This window comes from Solea senegalensis, linkage group LG6 (assembly GCF_019176455.1).
Source record: "Solea senegalensis isolate Sse05_10M linkage group LG6, IFAPA_SoseM_1, whole genome shotgun sequence".
In the NCBI taxonomy this organism is placed as follows: Eukaryota; Metazoa; Chordata; class Actinopteri; order Pleuronectiformes; family Soleidae; genus Solea; species Solea senegalensis.
In genome coordinates this window covers 11,403,492-11,427,315 of record NC_058026.1, presented here as the reverse complement: position 1 = coordinate 11,427,315, position 23,824 = coordinate 11,403,492, and the positions used below count along the sequence as shown (strand labels likewise).

The following is a 23,824-nucleotide window of genomic DNA, read 5'->3' as shown; positions in this document are numbered from 1 at the left end:
CAGGATCATAGTAGAGACCGATGTGTCATAGGTAAGGTAAACATATGTACTGTATGTAATAATGTTTCCATTCAAGACTATCAAACTCTGGGTGCGCCGAGTTCATACTTGTAAAAGATGATTGAAATGTTCTTGTTTTTGTGTCTCCTCAGGTCATCGCTGACATGCCCTCATTGCCTTAAGCAAAGCAACACCTTCGACCCGTTTTTATGTATCTCCCTGCCAATCCCACTTCGACAAACCAGGTGATGTATAACAAAATCATAAGCATATTTATTAGAATTTATAATTCTTATAATGTCTAATAAGAACTAACTTTTGCATGGGTGTGTGGGTTTTAAAAAACATTGTGTCAAATAGTACATTTATTGAGTGTATGTGTTGAGAAAATTATACTGTACTGTACTGTAATTCATTCATTTATTTATTCATTCATCCTCTACAGTGTTTGACAAATACTGTATTTATTCTAACGAGAATCACCATATACATAGCAGTGATCGGCAGACGTTATCTGATACTTTCTTTTTTATGCCACTTCGCGATGCGATAACATGTTGACGCGCCACGTGCTGACCATAAGGTATCACAGGTATCAACAGGGCTTAACACGTCAGCATCATCATCATCATCATCATTCACTTGACATACAAATGACTTACACCTGTAATGAGGACCTTTTGTTGTGGAAAAATAACACCATAAATTACCTAAATTTGGTCGTACTTTTATTGTGGTAGGTCATCTGTTCAAAGGCGGTGCTTTTATTTTGAAAGGCTAAAATACCGGAAGTAGAAGGAAAAATGAGAAACGTAGTGCCAATTAAGTCCGCAAACATGGTTTGTTTTCGCACCTGGCTGACAAGGGCACAAGGTCTGTATATGTTTTGTTGTATTATGTGTGTTTTGAGTTGTTTTTAATCTCAGTTAGTCCTTTATAGAGTTTCATGTGAATGTGTGAATGTTATGCTAGTAGCATCACTTCCTTATTACATCATTAGCATCATCCTATATGTGAGTTATTTGCACAGTTAACTCTTTTACAAGGAAACATACAAATTGAAGCTATTAAGTTGTTGTTTAGTAAACTATAAACAATATGTTTGGTTAGAAATATTGTGCATTTAGTACTCCAGTAGAGGTTGTCCGAAATAGCGTTAAAAGGGCTAAAGAGGAGTTAAAGGGAGATAACTCCTATGTCCATGTGAGTAAAATGGCATGTTTGGAGTGAATTAAGTTTTCATTAAAGCATTCTGAACCACCAGTAAAAAAGCCAGACTATTATTCAGCCAGGGATGCTACAGATACCTCTACCCCCTACTGATAGAGGTCATGTGCATGTTGACGTTTTGAAATTAGTTCACTGTGGGTCATAGTGACCATGGCATACTAGGTAACCACCATTTTGCAGATTATGTCCCACGTTTAAACCATTTCCTTTATACATGTGTCTCCCGTCATGCCATAAAACAAAATTTAATTTGTCTACATTCAGTGCTGGACGAAACCTCCTATCTTCAAGCGTACAGACGTCTCTGCTGTGCGTCCTCTCTGCATGGCTTCCACAGAGCTAAACCCAGACTTGGTTCTCTGACAGTGTGTGGTTTGTCCCTCTCTGCAGTTGCTTGAGCCCAGCATAAAGGCAAATTCATTCAGGTTCAGGGTGGACTCACTGCTGGCTACATACTGAATGACCAAACACACATGCACATGGATACACAAATACACACACACACACTGGCCTCATTGCACTGTCCTGCTGCAGCAGCAGTATCCCAGCAGAATGCCTGATAAGTCTGAGGCCCCCTGAGACACAGCAGGGTCTGGCTCACAGTTTAGCATCAGTGCCTGGGTGCTGCAGATAATAGAGAGAGAGAGTGAGAAGGAGAGGATGTAGTTTCATTGTAATCATTTAACTGTGTACATGTAAGTATTGCCAAGATTGTCCTCTGTAGAACACTTTGAAATATTTAGAGTTCTTAGCTTTGCCAAGATGGTACTCATGGGTGGCTTATTCATTAAGGTGAAGTGAATCAGTTGGTTTCACACAGGGCTTTGACACCAGAAAGCACCAGCACGGCTTCCATTCAGGCTCTAGTTCTCGGTGCCCTCAGCAAACCAACCTGCATTCGCCCCTCCCGGAAATAAAGTTCCATCCATCAACGGGTTCATCCATGGCAAAACATTGTGTTAATCAATCAATCCAGAATGTTGTTTTTTCAGTGTGAATGTACTGGTTCTAAATGTGGTTTCAGAACTGGAACCACGCCGGAGCCATGTCACTGTGACAGCACTAACCAACTTGTATGAGTACAAAACATGGCAAACAAGCTACCCAAGCCTTAGACCGCATGTGATGTGGGTGGACTTAGGGATCAATCTTGAAGATGTCGTGACATGATATTTACACTTGCTGTACCCTAATCACACAGATTCATGCTTTGTCCACAAGCTATCCAGGTCAGTTGGGTGGTCATAGATTTTCTAGGTAAGCAGTCAATGTGGTATTTTAAAGGTCCAGTGTGTAAGAATTAGTGACATCCGATGCTGATTGGCTGAGACTGCAGATTGTAACAAACAGAAAACTTCCATTGACAAGGTTTGTCATTTAGAATGCTGTAGAGACATGGACGGCCTCTACAAAACAAGGCCCTTGCCCTAAATACATATAAAAAGGCTTTTTCTAAGGCTATGAAAACCATAGGCTTTTATTTTGTACACACTCATAGTTATGGATAACATGACCATCCAGTGTCTTTGATGGAGTATTGTGTTTAAATGGAGTACATCCACAGGTTGGTTTGTGATAGGAAGAAAGGTGAGAAATAACATTGTTGATAGTGATCTTACATAAATAAATGTATCTTGTCAACCCCAATAATTCAGTTTAATCCATGTGAACAGGCTCTAAAGCAGCGCCATGAAGGATACTGTCTTCTACAAGCCAACTCTCATCTTGTTTCATTTCACATCTTGGTGTCTCGAGCATTAATAAAAAAAAAAAAAAGCTGCTCAGATCCCCACTATCTGCTCAGTACATGTACACGTTACTCAGTTGAATAATGCATGATGGGAAACAGGAAGAGGTGTCTGCCATCTTCTTTCCAAATGAGAAGGCGTGACCTTGATCTTTTTCTTCTTACACTTGTCTTTTACTGTACTCCGTATTGTCTTTCTTTCATGTTCACTCAAATCTTATCAAACTCCATCCTCAGTTACAGATCCCACCCTCTTTTTCATTGGATTTTCTCTCCCCTGTTTTTCTTGTTCTCCCAATTTCCATCCCTGCCATTCCTCAGAGGATGCATTCACATTGCTGTAAATCAGGCATGTTCCAGCACACAGCAGCTTCCTGTGGGACCATTATCAGTCAAACACAAGACACGCGCATGCACACACACTCAAATACACAAGACAAATGAAACACAACATCCCAAAATAATTAAATCAGGCACAGACAAATCAGACAGTTTATGCCCATGAGATTTAAACAGCTCAACAGTGAATTTCAACTCTCATTTCATCAAATATTTTGTTTTGCTGTTTAGTAGCAGAAATAAAAGTCGTACTAACACAGTAATTATTTTCTAATGTTATGTAAATGTACTGACTGACTCCTTTTAACTTCAACAGTGTAGAAATATTCAAACACTTCAACTTCTACAGTAATGTTAACATTGTATTAAAATATTATCTGTCTTCTCCCTGTCCTTGTGCCCCTCCCTCCATAACACAAATATACACACACAAAAATGCACATACTCCCCTGTCCTTCCCCTTCCTTTTGTTTACCTTACAGACCGCTGTGTGTCACGCTGGTGTTCAGTGCAAAAGGTCAAAGATATCTGCGGGTTGGACTGGCCGTACCTCTTTTTGGTAACTTGTCCCTCCTGAGAACCATGGTGGCAGAGGAGGGCAACATCTCCCCAGACCAGGTACACACACACACACATACATACACATATGAATCTGTAATGTATTATAATAATCATAAACTTTCTTTATTTTTATTATAGTGCAAAGTGCTTCACAATAAAAGGAAAATAACATTTTAAACAGAAAAGAGATGCAAATACAACAATAAAACAACACAGGGTGGAATGAAGTAGGAAAAGTCTAAAGTCAAAAAGTGATGTTTTATATAAAGCAAAAGATGCAAATAAAACAGTAAAAACACAATTGTGCCGATTTTTTACCCTACGTCTACTGACTTGTTGATAAAAATACAACATACAATTAAGTTTTGATAAAGGGAGCGTGGCTAAATACCATTGAGAAATGCTCATGTATGCATAAAACTAAATTTTCTAGCTTCCTTTTAAAAAATTCCTCCTGCCTCTTCTTTTGATCATACTGGACGTTGTACCCAAGTACATCCATTTTGTCCAGTGTCATTTGTCATGATCTTTGCTGAAATCATCTGTAGGATGCTTTAGACATTCTGAAGGTAAAGACATTTAACCCGGGTTTCAGTTTCCATATTATGGTTTCTAGTTTAGTACTTCACGGCTTCTGCAAGAGTTATTTCTATATTCAAAGCAACAACCTTCAGGGTTTTCTTTGATTTCTTTGAGCTGTTGATATATATGTATATACTGTATATATGCATTTCAAGTCGCTCTCTGTATTTACCTGGTTTATTTCTCGGTCTAGTGTATTCTTTAAATATAAACACTGTTTGTTAATTGTCAAATGGGTTCACACAATGTTGATTCAACCTATCAGCTCCACATGACTCATTTCAGTGTCTCTCAAGCTGTATTTGGATCTTGTGTGGCCACGCCACATTTCTGCACTGCACAAAGGAAGCGATTAGTTTTACGTCAATACAGACAGAGGCAAGACAGCTGCAAACAGGTTGGAGTATGAATGAAAAAACAAAGAATTCAGAAGGGAAAAAACGTTAAAACATACACACAAACGCTCCCTCAGTCAGGTCTGGTAGTATTTCCTGACAGTGCCCAATTCAGATAAAGGATGCAGCATAAAACTAGTCTTATATTGTACAAACCAAACGCAGACAAAATAATATATTTTAACAACTACAAACGTCACCAAAAATAATGCATTTATGCAGTTTTAAATTTGTTATATTGACCTTTTCTCCAGGTCATCCTGTCAGAGTTGTACTCCACGGGTTTCCAGCGATCCTTCTTTGATGACGACGACCTGACAGTCGTTGCTGACAGCGACGTGGTCTACGCTTTTCAGGCTCCTCCCATCTCCAGTCGCGGAGGCTCCGCTCCACACTCAGGTAACTGATGAACGAGGCTCCCGTCAAAAGCACTGCTGACTCTGAGACAGTCATCCTCTGTGTGGCATCTTCATTAGCTTGTCTTCACACCTGTTTGCACTTGCACTTATTATTGTTTTTCACTTTCAGTGAGCACTGACATTTCATCGACCACAGTGTTTCTCACTGTCAGATTTTTCACTTTGCGGCGTCTGCAGTGTTCTTTGTGTTTCTCCACTCAGGCTTTTTTATGCATGATAGAACGCATATTGAATTAAATGCGACTGTGGGTTTATGGTCAGTAACTTGACCTGCGTTGGTAGGCAATTAGGAAAGTTGGGGGATTTTTTTTTCAATACAATAGTTGCTTATTGGTTCCTTTATGAGATCAGTAATATACTTCACACGCTGTTGACCGATTAATTACTCGGTTTTATTACATATTATTAAGTGTTATAGGTGTAGATTTACACATTTCATTCTCAGAAACAATTGATAAATGTTACATGTTACAATAGTTACATGTACTAATTATAATTATAACATATGATTTGGAGAACACACACACACATGTGCAAATCAAGTTGGTATTAAATCCATTACTGTTATATACTGTATACAGGGTCCTCAAACAGGTTTACAGCAAACACTCACACAGACGGAGAGACAGAGACAGAAATGTGTATGTAATGAATCACACTTAAGTGCTCTCTGGCAAATGTGGCTCCCATTCTTGTAAGCAGTCTGATGAAAATGATGAATGGCCCTTACCTTGGAATAATTCACAACATCACAGCAGGGCCAGATTATAACTTCATTCAGTGGGATTTATGTCGTGAGATATAAAGTGTAGCGCATGGATTTACACACTTATTACTGCTGAGATCATAAGGTGTCAATGCGGAGATAGAAGATGATGAATGGTAGCATTTGCAGTGTAATTTAGTTTCAGTAAAGAGGAGAGCGGCTTGAAAACTGCGTTATAATATAAAGTTTTTACAAAGAGCTATAATTAATTTTTTATGGTCTGAAGCAGAACCAGACCTTGTGCTTTTTTGTCATAGGATTGTTCACACAGCTGTTGGTAGTTTTTCAGAACTTCAGCTCTCATTGGCGTGTATGGATTAAAACTGCATGAAGTAAAAGAAGCTTTATTGGTCTGAGGTATCATTGTGTTTAGTGAGGGTATAAGAACATCTTTTATTTAAGACCTATGTCAGTACAGTATAATAATTTTATACTTTACTCCAAGGTTATTGTATGTGAAACATTATGGCTGAGACCAATAATCGATTACTTATCGATTTTCTGCCATTTTATGGACCAAACAGCTAACTGATTAATCAAGAAAATAATCAGCAGATTAAGCAATTATGAAAAGCGATAAACCGATAAATCACTCATCGTCCTTCAGCAACACAATCACTCCCCAAAATGACCCTGGTTCTAAAATGGCTTAGTTTTTTAAAGTAGTTTCTCACTTTTTCTTCAGGTATTATATAACTATGTTCTACACATTGGTCTTATGTTGCTAAGGTCTCTATAGTCTCCACTATGGTTTTTAGTTTGTTTTTTCAGTTTATGAGAAAACGTGAAAACTGCTGACTGATGGTGGTGCAGAAAAGCCTGCAGGACTAACAGTGTAATGAAAAATGCAGCTTCCTGGGCAGGTCTGAGATGTGTTTGTTTGGCATGTTCATGGAATCATTTCATTTTTTTATTTGTTACCTTTGTTTGAACAAGTTTATTGATGAAGAAGAGAGTGAATACATGTGTGCTCATAGAGGTTTGAGCATTAATTGATTGATACCACTTGTTTGTGTCTGATACCGCTCGCACAGCCTTGAATATCTACTAATAGTTATATCAGTTGAATTGGCTGTTTTGCTTTTCTTCTTTTATCTCAAAATAATCTCCTGATAGCCTGTGCTTAATGATCCATTTATGTGATATGTTAGGGGTTTTGGATTCATGTTTTTCTTTTACAAATATCCCATGTAGTGAGTTTGATTATAGGCCCATCCCTATTTTAACGAAAAGGGACAACAGTTAGGAATAAGCCAAATTACCGGGACGAGAATTATGTTGTGTTGGAAATTCCTGTGTCTGTCTCCTCCTCCACATTACTTGACTGTGTGAAGAAAAAGGTCATGAGGATGGAAAAGAGGTGAAGGGAGAGGAAGAGATAAAAGTGATCATTGATATGGACCCACGCATGATAAGTAGACATCAATTTATGGCAAAAGGCAACTAGAGAATATAAACCTCAAGTAATTGTATTTCATACAGAGAATTCCTCTGTTTTCCTATGTATTTTAACATGGGATCTGAAATTCTCCAGCTTTATTAGGAAACGTTCTCTGGGATATTGAAACAGCTCCACTTTCAGGTACAATAATGAGGTTTTGCATTCACTTGAAATGCAGCAGAAGGTCTCATGATTGAAAATACTGAAAAATCAATTGCGTCCAGAACCCCACAAGAGCAACCTATTTCAGCTCCAGCAATTCAGGGAATTTGCACATAAATAGAGTGATACAAAAAAGACCTTGAATTGAGTATGAGCTCAGGGACGCTTAGCGTGCTAAATCTGTGTGATGTTCAATTTGGTGTTCTGGCAGTGAAAAAGTAAACGTCAGGCTGGGTTATGCGTTTCATGAGAAATCGAGGGGGCAATTAAGATTTGACGGAGACCGACTGGGTCAAAGAGAGCGCGGGGTGAGTGTGTGTTCGTCACTGCGTTGGATTTTGTGGAAAACATGGTAAAAAAACAAACCTCTCACAGAATCTATTGGGAAGTGACTCACACTAATAGTGTCTACATTTGGAGATTTATACTCAAACCTTTTTTTTTTTACTTCTGTCCCCTTGTATACTGTCACTCCTCAAACTGCAGCAGGTTATACGAGTGTTGAGATCCTGTTACAGTGAACTGCAGAGCTGAGAGGAAACCACTGTGTCATTTCCATCCACTCACTGAAGGCTACATACACACAAGTGGAGGGTCAGTGATTTCTCATGCCTCTGAGGGGTTTATCTGAGCAGTCGCTTCAGTCAGTCAGCTCCCCACAGTGGAGCTATTACTGCTATGTGAATGCGAAAGCACTTTTATACGCACACATACACATGTTTGTGCAGCATTCAAAGTGAAGACGCTCATAGACATAATGCATTCCATCCCTAATACTTCACCGATTTGCATTTAGCCTAGAATAGCGGTAGTATTTTTGAAAAATGATGCTTCCCATCCTCAGTTTTCCCTGAGTCGAGAGATATCTTCATTTTTTTTTTTTGTTACGTGCCCACCAGTGACACTTGGTCCAAGCCTTGGTCTGAGGCTTGAAACTGCAACGCTAATTCCACACTTTTTAGACCCACTCGTAGGGGGGCGGGACCTCATTCCCAGAATGTAAACGGTGTCCACCATCTTTGCTAACAGTTACGCAGTAACAGGACTAAGTGTCACTGGTGGGTATGTAACAAAGAAAATAATGAAGGTATTTCTCAACTCTGGGGGAACTGAGATTGGGAAGCACAATCTTTCAAAAATACTATCCCTATTCTAGTAATACAAAGCTAAATGCAAATTGGTAAAGTATTCCTTTAACCATCACAAGTAAATGCCTAACTCTAAGATGTGAGTACCAGCCAAACATCCTCACTTTCCCAAAATGTCCTCACTCCCTATGGTTGATATTTTCTCTTGGTCCTCAGAAAGCTACAAATACAAGAACACACGCACAGTACTGTATTCAAGGGACTAAACCTTTTTTTATGTCACAACATGGAAACATTGGTTTGGCATCAAGGGATATTAGTGAACAAGCACAGAACAGATTGGACAGTAAAAAATACAAGCACAAAGGTGGGAGCCGACATGCTACAAAAGTCTTCTGCTGGATTTGAATATGTTCCTAATTTTTAACCAAAAGCATTAGGACATTGCTTTTAGTTTAAAATGTGTAAATGTGTGATGAGCTATAATTATGCAATAAAATGCATGACTTTGTTTTTGATAACGTTGTAATGTATGCAGCTTTCATCCACAGCTTTAAAACTGCTGATGAGTACGGGTACACTCACTGCCACACGTGTACTCTTGAAATTGTACCGACACTGAGACAAAGACGTCACGAATGCAAGTTGAACACAGTTAAGTAGCTACGCATCCTGTGTAGTTCCATTACAGACAGCCGCGGGTGCCCAAAGCAAACTGGTTGCAAAGAAGCAAAATTATTCCAGGAAAATTTCCCTGGGGACTTCTTCTTGCTCCTCTGACTCAAAATTTTAAAATAACCTGAAGAGAATGACAGTAGAAATAATGACAGTCGATGCTCTGATCAGCGTGACTGCCTCTGGAAGGTGTTCGTTCTCAAGTCATCTGGTAAACAGCAAGACTCGGCTCTGCTGCTTCATTTACAATGACAAAAATTGATAAATGTCTGTGCTAATAATGCCAACCTAAAATCTTCTTCTGCCCACAAACAGTATAATCCACAAAACAACTTAATTGTGTTTAGGGGAATCAGGCCACAGAGGATGATAAAGTTTAAAAAGCCTCACATCCCAGCTTCTGATATAACAAATGCAGTCCAATTTACTGATCATAACACAGCACAGTTATAGCAGCTAAGCACTGTGGTGTGGTTATTCTTTTTGCATAGGATTTTACTGAACCAATATTTGAGACATACCATTTCAACGATTGCAACTCAGCTACTCTGTTGTTTCCCCGTAACACAAGGAGACAGCATCGTGTTGTGGCCGTTGTTTACATTATATTGTGCTTTTCTTTTTTATGAAAGGGTAAAAAGAAAAGCAGGTTCTGTGTCATTTTCAGTTTTCTTTCAGAACCTCTGATTCATCCAGGGCCAAGCCCATGGCCCCCTGGGTATTTTTAGTCAGGTGTGTGTGGATCGCACTGACAGGGTCACTCATCTCGTCTTGGACCACTTGGGAAAAAGTGTCATTTCTCGTCAGTATGTGCTCAAAGTCCTTTTTGTGTGTGTGTCAGTGTGTGTGTGTGTGTGTGTGTGTGTGTTAGGCAAGTGGTGTTATTTTTACACATCAGTAATGAACAGTGAAGTGAAGTGTTTTGAAAAATAAGACATCAATGTTAAAGACTTTGCCTGTGGTGCAGAAGCAAAATGTGATCATCTACTAAGAGTTAATTGTTTGTGTGCAGAAACTCATCATCTATAGATAATTACACTAAGCAGACTCCATTTTTACACTGTGACTTAAAAGAGGGTCTTTACATGAGATTCTGAAATATCAAATGATTGTGTTTAGCACGACTGGACTTTTAAAATACGTGTAAACATGCTAGTGCAACTGTAATTACAAACAAAATATAAATTTCAGATGATTCCATTGGCAGTCATGACTTCTTCTGGTGTACGTTAAATCAGACCCAAGCTGGGCTTGATGCTCTGTCCCATACATGCACTAGAGAATAGAAATGAATAGAATCAAAGATGAAGCTGGTTAACAAAAGGAATGACAACAGCTAGAATAGTGCATTTGTGGATTCACACAAGCCAAAAAGAAAAATGCTGCAGGCTAACGTTTGGTCTCTGATGTAATAGGTCAGCCTTACAATGCCTTACAAAGGAAGGGAGGCCTGTGGCCACTTAGTGTAGAGGAGGCTGACACACTTCATCAATAAAGTGCTTGTGTACTGGAACAAGAATAGAAGTAAAATGATATGATGAGGTCAAGCTACAATCATAGCTTCAACAACAGCTAGATTTAAGAAACATTCCTTGTCATCATTTTTCATTCTTCAGACAGATACATGACATTTTGCAACTGTAAAATCTAACTGCAGTTGAAGTTAGGGGCGGGAATCACAGGTACCTTCTTTGGCCGGGTAACGTCCACCAAAGTTCCCCTCATTCATTTGAGCAGTGCTACCGTGAGGAGACGTGAAGTAGTGACGTGAATTATTGTATTGCACGCAGAAAGACCACAGCATATCACCAAATCTATATTGTGACCCACCTCTAGTCCTTATTGTGTTTCGATGTGAGAGTCTCCCTTTCAGGCACAACAGTCTGTCAGTTATCCTTCTCACAGAATCTGATACTGGCAACTGTTAGTATCTGTTTCCCGCTTTAATTTCCTGCAGCTTGGGACTGAGGCATTACAGTGTGTGTGTGAGAGGGGCACGAGTGCAACAGGGGAGAGAGAGGAGTAAAGGATTATACAGAGAGACGGAATGGAGGAAGGTGAGAAGAGCAGAAGAGACATATTGTGCTCCTCCGGGCTGATCTGTTTAAGATCATCTTAATCACCACCAATCTCGAGTGATTTCTGTTTCTTCTCTCTCGTACAGTTTCTCCAAATCCCCAAATTTCTCCATCTGTTTCGTTTAATCCCCCTCTTTCTCAGTTCACCTTCATTCACTGCTGTTAAAAAAGTAGACTACTACAGGATACAGCGCTGTATTTTTTTCTTTTCACTATCATCGCAGTCTCTCTGTTTCCGTCCACTGTGTGTCCTTTCTCTTTCTTTCCCGTCTTTGTCTCCTCCCTCTGCTAACACCTCCTGCTGTCTTTATTTCTCCTGTGCCTATATCATGGAGGGAGGGAAGAGGAGGTGAGAATGAGAGTGTACGGCTGGAGGTTCTCCCAGGACATATTTTGGACATGTGGGAGAAATCTCATTGCTCGCCTGCATATTACTTTCTGTTTTCTGGAAATACTCTTGTTTTTTTGTTTTTTTTTGTCAGTATTCTAGAAATAAACAGCTTCATCTCATTTATTTATTGGATAGTTTTGAAAGTGAGCACCTCAGCTGATTCTTAAGGAAGGTTATTCCATATTTGATTATCATTATTCAAGTTGCCAAAGAAAGGGCAACTTGAGTAATGATCTAAAATGAGTAAGAATGTTGTCAAGTGTTTAAAAAAAGTGAGTAATCGTCATTAAATCTGACATAAATCTCAATTATTCATTTAAATCAATGGAGATGATATGATTAACCGCCTCCCTAATATTCCTCTGTTGAACCAGAACATCAACTTCATTCACTGAAAAAAAAAAATCTAAAAGAATCATAGTGAGTTTTCTACAAACAAAATATTCAGTCAAGCTAGTAACGGAAAATTGTGTCTGAACACAATGTGATTCATGTATGAGGGAGTTTAACCTGACAACCTTGTTATCATATGAACTTTGCCTGCACCCAATTATTGCATAGTTCTGCTCCGATAGTGACAGATCTTCAAAGACAGTATTTGTTTGACTCGACCCCTCCAATGCACTCTCTGAGAAACAACTGTGAGGAGGTGCAGCTCTAAAAGACCTCGTTCAGACCTGGTACTAACATCAACAGACCACATTCTGTTGGCCCTATTTTTAAAATGTTTTTAATTTCGCTGACAATGTGGAACATAAAGCTGTGCAGGTTAAACATTTTGTTATGTAGTTAATTGGGTTAAGTTGGTTCCTCTAAGTGAATCAAACCTTCAGTCTTTTGTTGGGTTTATTGGGTTTTTTAATTTTGCTCATGTTTTTCCTCAGATTGAGCTCCTGAGACTCCCGGCTCACAAACAATGTGATGTGTTTCATGAGAGTTATATTTATTATCATTAATGTTATGTTCATGTGTGTTTTTTTTTACCTAATTACACAGAAACTTTATCCAACCTCAGCACTATGATGCACATTTTCTTGTAGACTGTTATATTTGAGTCAGGGATGGTTGTTCATTTGTCCTGATACATTTTTAAAATGGCGTCTTTAGCTGTTTTTTTATGACCACACTTCACTTTATCACCTTTTGAATCTTGCACCTGGCAAATACTCCATATTACTCCATAAAACTGAACTAAAACTGAGCATTTACACAAAATAAAATCTAGCAAACCCGCTCTAAGTCAAAACTAAATAAAAAGTAAAACTAATGAAAAATTCTGAACTATTATAACCTTGATTGTAACCGAAGGAGTTGTTGTTGGCCGGGGCCCAAAGCATCACCTGGTTGTGCATAAGGAGATTTGTCTGTGAGCAACAACTTTCATTTTGCTTTCTGTCGGTTTATCACTCCTCCTCAGCACCCCGTGTTTATTGAAATGAGTCATTTTCGTACTCTTTGTGTATCACTGTCCAATTGTTTGTAATGTGGTTCTCCATGGAGATGTTTTATAAAAATGTTTTTTTATAAAAGCAGTAGCTCACATTAGGCTGTGATATATCGTCATATCACAGCTAAAGGGTTTCGCTTAGAACTACACCCTTAGCTGTGATATAATGACAATATGAGCTATTGCTTAATTACATTGGCACAACGTTGGTAGTTACTGTAGCGTGGGGGTGTGGTTTCAGTCCCTGTGGGGCAGGGTTTTATACACACAGCAACATGACAGTGACATTACTGTTCATTAAAAAACACTTAAAGACCCCATTGAGACCTGGCATTAACGTCCGTCCTGAGAGATCTGATCACAAAGGACGGCGCTAAGTGCGGGCTGTTCACACCTGTCTCTCCTGTGAGCGCTTGTGATCCCTGTGCTGTAAGCGAACACGCGTGATTGTCACGTCTGTCTGCAGGAAGAAAATAATGGTTTTAATTTCTCTGACTGTACAGATATGTTTATTGTCAACGTGTGTGTCAGCGAGTCTAAAGGTCATCTAAAGGGCAGGCAGCATGCAGACCACAATACATTTGGTTTGCTTTTGTCTGCTAAGAAATAATAAAAGGAAACGTGAGTCATATTTAAAGCATTTCCTTTTTTCATCTGATCAGCAATTTGGCCAAAAACATTACCAAGATAAAAATGTTTCATATGAGTCACCACGGAAAATGATTGTATTATATAATATTATATAAAAAGTTTTGCTCCTGGGTGAAGGTTGAAGAAAGCAGTTCACTTTCTTTCTGCAATTCTTTATGGACAGAAAACAAATAAACACTTAGTCAGTCAGTCATCATCTACCGCTTTATCCTCCACTAGAGGGTCGCGGAATAAACACTTTTGTTTACTGATATTGAACCTAATATTTTATTGATATTAAAAAAAATGATCGATATATATGTACTGTTGTTGAATGTTTTATTTACACAGTAATGTTGGCGAACAAGATGTAAGTCATAGTCATGATATTACATGTCATTAAAGGTGTAGGTGTTTTGGCAAAGAGTATTTATGAATGGGATTAGCATATAAAGGAAATTAATGTAATTCAACATTGTTTGTGTGTGTTGGATCATACAGACATATCTTCTGATAACATCAGAGATGATGTTTCCATGGAGAGAAGAGGCTGGGCCTTGTGTATCCCCTTCAGCGTAACATAACAATTTTTTCAAGACCTTTGCATAGCAGTTTCTCATTTTGGCACACAGCACTATGGTGTGATCTCTGTCAATTTTAGTCCGGCCTACCCGCTTCATGGAATAAGCAGCATAACTGCTTTGAACTAGACTTTTTTTGCCGGCACAACCATTGGGAGCAATGTGTCTTGCCCAAGGACACATTGGCACGTAGACTAACGGAGCCGTGAATCAATCCCATAACCTTCCAGTTGAAAGACGACTCGCTCTACCACTGAGCTACCGTCGCTCTAAAATGACTAATGCTTTTATTGAAGAAGTGCAGTAGAAAAGGTGCACTAAAAAAAAAACCCGTATAATAATAGCTTTTTATTATCTAATGCTTGGTGCCTTGTTCTTTTCCATCTACACTTGAAGATTCCACACGTTGATGTTTCTCACATTGCAAGAACAAAGCTAATCAACTGGGTAGGAGATTAAAGAACAGCACCAACACACTTGGTCATGAAAACTCAGCATTTTACTGTGATAACTATAGATATTGACAGAAAAATCCTTGTGAAAACTGTTCTTTATAAAATCTATGTTTAGGATGTTGGCCTTTTTCTCTGCTCTGCTCAGGGTATCACCACAGCCTCCCCTCCTCCCCCTACACCTCCACGGCTGGACCTGACGGTGAGAGGTTACCTCCGTCTGGCACGCTCTCCTCTGAATACCTGAACAAGGGCGGCTCCTCGAAGATCCTCCTCCTCATCTGTAACACAGCGGGGTCCGGACAACAAGCTGTCAGGTGAGCGGCAAACCTGATAAACCTTTGTTGTTGGTTTGGTTTGGTTTTTTTATTTGACTGAATATCACGCAGTGGTTTTATTCAGCTGTTAGTGTTGCATCTTGTGGATTGTTTCTGTTGAGCATGCAGTAACAGTGGCCAGTTAACGTGCATTCATTTTTACGAGGGTGCATTTGAGGGTGTCTCCTCAGATTTGTTAGACTGTGTTTTACAGCTTGTTGAAACAGCAGGCACGTTTTTGTATCTATTGCTCTGCTGTTGTCTTAATAGCCCTAAGATGAACTAAGTGTTATTTATTATTTTTGCATCATGCAATGCTTTCTCTATACTTTAAACTGCTTTAATTACAAATCACAGAAGGATTCACTCTTTTATATGCAAATTAATTAGGAGTCTGCATACTTATAGTGATTATTATACTACACAACAATGGATCATAGGTAAAACAGGGTTGATGTCAGTTTCTCTTCCAGTCTTTCACTGGAGAGAGAATTATTTTATAGAGTGAATAAAGCAAAGTTAACCAAATTATCACAGAGAGTTTGCAGGTATGTATTTGAACAAGATTTTATTTTCTATTTTTCTAAATTTTTTTGGTTTTTGTAACTACAGGAATACATATTCAGATTAAGCAAAGGTTTTAAAAGTTGTAATTTGGCAAACATGTGGTAGGACAATCCATGTGAGTGAGTGTTCTGAATGGAGAGTAATGATGGATCGAATCCTTTTTTTATGATGAGTCGCTATAATAACTTATTGTTTACTTAGTTTAGCCTAAAATATTTGAGATATTGATTGAGTTTATACTGTATATTCACCTTGGTGTGTAATGACTGTGTAATCACACTTAGTGTGATTGATGGACCTGCAGGAGAGCAGTTAATTGCGATAGATAGATAATCATTATGTTACTGAACCCGTGATTAAATAATGGGGGGTATTTTTTGTACCACAGTGCATTATTTAAATTGAAATATTTATCTGACATGTGGTAGACAGTCCATGAACACATGCCTGATGATTGTGCTCTGAGATTAAAGGGTCTTCAACATCGTTATTAGTGCTTTTCAAGACAGAATAAAGCGATAAAAATATCTCATCTGTGATCTCTGATCATATGTGTCACTAACCACCTTACCAAATGTGAATGATTAAAAAAGTCATAAAGCAACATTCTCTGCTCTAAAATGCTTGCAACATGTCCGAGTCGAACACAAATACACACACACACCAGTCATTTCCACCTTAGTGGGGACCACAACACCTGACTATTGCTGTTTTCAAACCACTTGTATTTTCACCATTTTGGCCACAGTTTAACATCATACTGTACATAAACACAGAGCTGGTTTAGCTACAGTCCTGCCCCCTCTCTTTCTCTCTCTCTCTCTCGCAAAAGTGACTGAGCTTTTCTGCTTGTTTTTGCATCGAGGTGAGACAGCATCACTGAGTCAGAGTTCAGGCACACCTCGGAAAGAGTGGGGAGGAACTCTTTCAGTCATTATTCTATAAATATTCACTCTAAAAAGAGGTGAAAAACGCACAGTCACAGTGCTAGGATATATTTCAGGGATGTTTATTGCATTAGTTCTAGTTAGGTGCAGTTTGATACACTTTCACTTGAATGCATTGTGTGTTTTGTACACTGTCAGTTTGTATGTATCTCTCTCTCTCTCTCAGCCACACACACATTCATGAATAATAGAGTCTTTCATTTTCTGCCGTGCTCATAGAAATAATCGTTGAACGATGATGATGTACTTGACTGTCTAGACAAACACAATTGCCTTCCCCATTAACCTCCCACACAGTGGCCTGTAATATACTGTAACCGCTGCTGTGCAGTCATGAGGAATAAGAGCCTCGAGTGAACCCAGAGACGGAGACTCCAGTTTGAAGCGCTGATGAAACACAGACTCTGCTTCTCTCGGCTTTATTTGGCTCCTGACCAGTCACACTGTAATGTGGCTCACTTCAAGCTTTCAGTACAGCACATGAAGCACCGACAGTGAGACCTTGACACGTCTGACACCGACTCTCTGCACAAGGACGTTAACCACCAGTCAACCTTTCCATAAACCTTTTTGCTCAGTTATCGTCTGTTATTCACTCCAAGCAAACCAAAGTGCTCAGATTTTCCCAGTTGATTCTGCGATTTAGAAATAGCTTATTCTCCTCTCCTCACCTCTCCTTTACTGTCCTCTCTTCTGTCAGGTTCGGGCCTCCATTTCTCATGCACGAAGACAGGAACATCTCCTGGGAGCAGCTGCAGCAGAGCATCCTCAGCAAGCTCTATTATCTCATGCTGAATGGATCTCAGGCTCAGGTAATACCCTGCCCACAGTCTGTCTGTCCACTCTGTCCTGTGTCCCCTACTCTAAACTTCATGGGTTGTTTCGACTTGGTTCCAAAGAGTACAGGTTTGAGCTATTTTTAATATTGGTTTTGTGTTTAAAGTATTATTTGTTTTAATCTGTTAGGTCGTTAAATCTGTTCTCAGTTGTCACCCGAGAAGCTGTTTTTAAACTAACGGCAGCAGTTAAAACCGCATAATGTGTTTTGAAATAAGTAGTCCATCAGATGCTTGTTTTTCATGTAACTGATGATGGACTTTTAATTAGAACTCGTTGCACTACTGGGGCTATAAAATAGATTTCCTGTTTAGTATGTTGAGTGAATAATTCTTTGTCGATGAGGCGACAATTATCTGTTTGTGTATTTCTCCACAGTTCATTTAGGGTCTTTCTTTCTTTCTTTCTTTTTTTTTTGCCATTTGTTGCTTAAATCCCAAAAAAATCCTTAAATCTTGTTCTGACACCAGAAGTGTGTTTTCCTCTTAAAAGCTGTAGAAATAATTCATGGTTGAACCAAATTCACAATTCTGTGTCCTTTCCTCTCTGGGTGTTCCTTGGGTGTGTCTTTTTTAAGAGCACAATGCTCACGTCCTTAGTTCTTTCAGTCGAGTGTTACAACAAATGAATTTAAATTAACCATGCAATAGAAGCAAAGTACAACTGAGGACACAAATGTACACAGACAATGACAAAGTAAGTAGTAGTGCCCCTGTAAAGGCAGCTGCAGGGGGTGGCGGGGAAATGTCCCCAACAGGCCACCAGCGCCCCCCCCCCACTGTGAGATGTACTGGGATGGAGGTGACACATGAGTGCACAGTGAAGACCCTGCAGCTGACCTAATGCCATAGGCCTTGTGCTGAAATAGGGACCAACATCGTAGATTTATTAAATTTTTTTATCAATACCAGAGCACCACAGACAACGGATAGCTTTTAGAAGGCACAAAAATCATTTCTTTTAAGGGAAAACTGTGGCTTTTATATTATTATTATTATTATTATTATTATTATTATTAATAATAACAACAATAATAATAATAATAATAATAATAAAGGAATACTTCACTGATTTGCATTTAGCTTTGTATTTTTAGAATAGGGGTAGTATTTTTGAAAAATTGTGCTTCCCAACCTCTGTTTCCCCTGAGTCCAGAAACTTTGCATTCTTTTCTTTGTTACATGCCCACGCTAACAGGACCACGTGTCACTGGTGGACACATAACAAAGAAAAGAATAAAGATATTTCTCACCTCAGGGGAAACTGAGGTTGGGAAGCACAATTTTTCAAAAATACAACCCAAGTATTCCTTTAACCTGCTCGCCTCAAGTGGTGTAAATAAAGGTAGAAAATGGATGGGTTATTATTATTATCATTGTTGTTATATTATCCACAATCCATCCTGTTAGCCTGAATTGTTTGTTAGTTTACAGCCACAGTCATGAACCCTGACAAGCACATCTCTACACGCAGGTCTCATAAACCCGTAAACCACAGTTTGCAAACACACAGACACACAATAACAGTACATATACAGTGAACACACACACACATATAGCCATCCTCTCTGCTGGTGTTTGGGTTGCTGTAGGCAACAACGCCATGGTGACAGGTAATATTCGCGGTGGCCTTATCCTCGTGCAGTTTTCTGCTTTACAAAAAAGAAAGACTGGAAAACGGAAGAAGAAAGAGAAATATCTCAGATCACTATCTCAGTCCCTTAGTTACCCCTCACAAACTCAGTGAACTCCACTTCCTTTAAGGTCTGAATAAAAACAATCATTGGTTTCCTTGGGTTGTAGATTGTACTGATATTTTTAGCTGTAAAGCTCACACATGTTCCTCTGTAGGACTTAAACTACATCAGACAGTGACTTGTGTAAGAACACTGTAACGTGGACACCTATGTGTTTATTTTAGTTCAAGTGTGTGAGAACTTTGTTGCCATGCATCTGGTCGTCAGTTTGTCGTCATTATGAAAGGTTGCAGTGACACCTTGTGGTTTGTTTGGCAAATGACAACCTTCAGTTCATAGGATGGAAAAAAAAGATCTTCTTTTACAACCATGATGTCCTGTTTAAAGGAAAATGTCAAAGAAAGGAAACAAGGCAGAGTATGAATATGATTATTATTCAGATTTTTGTTTTTCAAATATACATTAGGAGTGCTGCTTGCCCTTCAAACATTAGAAATGTGGTAGTAATGCTATGTGTTTGGCTTTTTCTTCTTCAATACCAAACATAATATTATGCAAAGTATCTGCAAATTTTGTGATAGCACTTTATCTAAAAAATGTAGGGGATGATCCTTTGCTTTACTGTTTACTTTCTATATGTATTCATTTGTTCTCAAGATACAGACTGTGTTCAGAAGGTAATTGTCAGGTCTTTTTTCCCACCTATTTCAATATATTTACGTTGACTCAACAAAAACAGTTTTGCCAAGTAATTTCTCATTAGCGCAAAGTGTCCTGTCGGCTCCTCTTCATTAAGTCCCATGATAGATAAGGCCGGCTGAATGTGTGCTTGCTCAGGCAACTTTGCTCCAAAAAGCGGGCCTGTACCTTTTTAATCTGCTGCTCTATGCTCCTGTTAAACAACTCATTTATTTCTCTTTGTGCTTAGCTACTGTTCCTATTCTCTACTGGCAGACTGCTCAGTATGAACACATTAGCAATCAGTTTCTGCTCTCTGCTCTCCAATAGCAGCTGCTGAGGTAGCAGAGGAGTTATTAACCGTCTTGAAATCCTTTCTCCCTCCATGTGTGGAGGTGGCAGATGTAAACATGCAGGTATACAGTAGATCCAGCAGGATGTTCTGAAATTTTAATTCTGAATCACTTTCATATCCATGCAGTCAATTCAAAGTCAAGGGTTTATTATTATTTGTTTGCAATCCATCATTTTTTTTACATTTTAGAAGGTTTTTAGGGAAACTTACGCTTCTAAAGCGAGGGGTAACCCTCGTCTTCTCTGGGTTAGAGAGATATCTCATTCAGTTTACAGCAGACTGGTCATGTGTCACCATTTAGAGAAATATGTTATGCCAGGATACAAACCAGTCCTCAGAAAACCTGTATTCTTCTTTGATTTCTGACCCTTTGCAGCTACAACGTATGGATTTCCCCAGTGTGGGGGGGATTTGTACCCAAATGTTTAAATGTACTTTTGTAAGTCGCTTTGGATAAAAGCGTCTGCTAAATGACATGTAATGAAATGTAAAGTGTGGGATCAATGAAGATACAAAACCTGAGTTATTCACTGGCAAAATAGTTGAAATATTTTGCAATTTAAAGATATCAGCCATGTTTTCCACCCACCTTCAGAACATTACTGTCCGTCTCTTCTGACACAGACCCCAAACAGTCTGCAGCTTCACTCCACCAGGTGGCACTCTTACCAGGTTCTAAGGATTTATTTACCCTGAACTTCAGGAAAGGCCTTTTCTTACTTTACCTCCCTTACTCATGGAATCATTTGCAAAAACGTGGTCATATATTTGAGAAAAAGGTGTGGAAAACTCCTGTTGTTTTAACAGAGTTGGATTATGTATGAGTGTTGTTTTATATCGGTATTTTTAGATATATTTTTATAAAAGAAGACTCAAAACGTATCTTTTTATTCTAGCCTTCAATGTGATCCTTTTTATTCCACCCTGCGTTGTGTTTTATTTGCATTTTTAGTTTATTTTAAAGTTAAATCAGGGTTTTTAAACTCTTGACTCTTGCCTTTTCCTATTTCATTTCACCCTGTGTTGTATTTTATTGTTTTATTCAAATTTCATTCTCCTCTTATTGTGAAGGCGCCATACAAATAAAGCTTATTTAATTATATTATTATATCTTATATCTTATATCTTAACCACACATTGATCAACAGCTTGCTGCTTGAGCATGCTGGCAAAAAAAAAGAAAAAGAAAAAAAAGAAACCTCTTCAATCTGCAAAGCTTTTCTTTGCATTTCATTCCTCTCAGATTAAGGTACAGTGTGTACATTTTAGCAGTATGTCCTGGTCTAGTCAGAACGCCTATGCAGCTGTCAGTTAGTATCACAACTCAAAAGATGTTTGGCTTGTCCTTTGAGGCCTACTGGAAAAACATGGCGGTCCTCTGTAGAGCTGATCCAGCTCATGATTTATAAAAATAAGGTAAATTTCTGTCTTCTATTTCTGTGAAATAGGCCTGCATCCCCTTAAAGACTGAGCTGAAATTATGTATTTCCTCCTGTAGCAGCTGCCTCCTGTTGATGGCAGTATTTTGTCGTGCCTCTCCACTAATACCTGTGGCTGTTTGTAGTTATACAGCCTTTTATAAAGAAAGCTTCCACTGAATATTTTTGAATGCACTGACCAGGGTAGCACTCTTTTATGTCGTTGTAAGACTCTCTTTTTGTTGTGTTGCTCTCTCTGCAGAGTGCTGGCGTGCTGTTTAAGGTGAGAGTGGTTGGAGGATCAGCAGCATACAGCTACCTGTCGCCACAGGACAACAGACCACTCCACCACCCTGCAGTTGACAGGTGGGACACACACACACACATAAACAAGCCCAAATGTTTAAAAGACACATATACTGTACATGCTAAAAACCTGATATTGTATGTATTGATGCACATGATCCATTACTATGTTAAAACAAACAGTATATATAGAGGCTATAAGAATGTGCAATAAAGTGTCTTATATCCTTTTTTTCAGCACAACCTAGACAATTTGATGACATTCTTTTTTCATTTTCACCAACTACCTGTGCAAAAATTACTCAAAATGTTTAAAATCGTATTGAATTTGTGAAATTTGGAACTATGGCACAGTTTTTATGAACAATATGCAAAGAACTACTTTATATCACCACTAAAAATGCAGTGCATGCAATGACTCATAACTCTGTCTCAACCACACATAAGAAGATGAAAAAACAACAGCACATTTTTAAAGCCTGAATATGTAACCTATAACCCTCCATGGCAATTTAGCAAATGTGCACCTTCAGCACAGATCTGTGCCATGTGAGCACTAAGGGTTAATTGATAAAAACGTAGGTGTATTAGTTTTCAGATCTGAGGCTTTTTTAATGCAAGAGACAAAAAGGCATACAATTCCTTTCAGTAGCCAAAGGGCCTTAAGAAGACTACAGGGGACACAGTGGGATGACTGCAGTTGGAGGGTGTGAAGATGAGGCCTTTATTTCCTGTGTAATAAAGATTGTCAGGGGAAGAGCTTAGTACAAATCTCTGCTGGTGTTCTTACTGAGCTGCAGTAAAGGTCAGGCTTTCACACAAGGAGTGAGGAGGTGTGATCCATGTCCATGGTAGACTTGGTGTGTGTGTGTATATATATTGTGTATATGGTGGACAAAGCAAGACATGTGTTGCAGCCCTACTTTACACTACACTGTCAGGATTTGGATCAATAAATATTACTGGATTCCAAAGATGGGAATCGGTATTGGTCTGAAAATCACTGGATCGGATATTATCGGACAGACACTTGCACAGACTTTAAAAATGTCTGAGTCATGTTTGAGAGAACAATACTTGTTACACAGTTAGAGGAATATGTCTCGGAAATGACTCAGCACAAATGTGTTGTTAACAGTGTCATAGTTCATATTTGGTCTAAAATGACTGTGTAGGACTAATCTCCGTATCGGTAGATACTCATGTTTATAATTTTGGTATCTTATTGGACCCTATACATTGATTTTCACCTGAAAAAAAGTGGTTTATTTACACTTTAGGGTTAGAAGGGTCTAGGGAATGCATTATGTCTATGTGTCCCCACTGTTTGTCCACATTATTCCAGCAGATACAATCAATGTACAGGCAAAACAAATATATATGTCACATATTTAGTTTATTATTATTTTTTATTTCATATTTATTTGTACGGGTCCAGTGGTATTCACCACCTGATATATAGTATATACAGTAGGTTTGTTATACTTTTAAAATGGATGAAAGAAACAACACAAAAACACCACCATGTAATTACCAGAATCCCATTATTGGGTTTTGTCTAAAATGTTTTCAACAATTTTTTCAAAGTAATTAAACATCAGTTCATCAGTCCCTTTTTCTGTAGAGGCAACTGAATGCCTGACATTAGAAGGTCATTTGGTATGTGGGTGTGTGGCCTCTGGCTGTCAAATATCTCATTGTGAAGAGTTTTCATTGAGA

General features: G+C 38.7%; 1 protein-coding gene across 1 annotated transcript in view; it reads left to right on the top strand.

The window, feature by feature from the left end:
* The window catches only part of LOC122771064 (ubiquitin carboxyl-terminal hydrolase 43-like), an 80,006-nt gene that overhangs the window by 33,534 nt on the left and 22,648 nt on the right, over window positions 1-23,824 (top strand). The window contains exons 3-8 of the mRNA XM_044028364.1: window positions 153-245; window positions 3,799-3,934; window positions 5,109-5,253; window positions 15,133-15,301; window positions 17,516-17,627; window positions 22,062-22,165. Coding sequence (XP_043884299.1) covers window positions 153-245; window positions 3,799-3,934; window positions 5,109-5,253; window positions 15,133-15,301; window positions 17,516-17,627; window positions 22,062-22,165 — 759 coding nt within the window. The remainder of the gene's footprint in view (window positions 1-152; window positions 246-3,798; window positions 3,935-5,108; window positions 5,254-15,132; window positions 15,302-17,515; window positions 17,628-22,061; window positions 22,166-23,824) is intronic.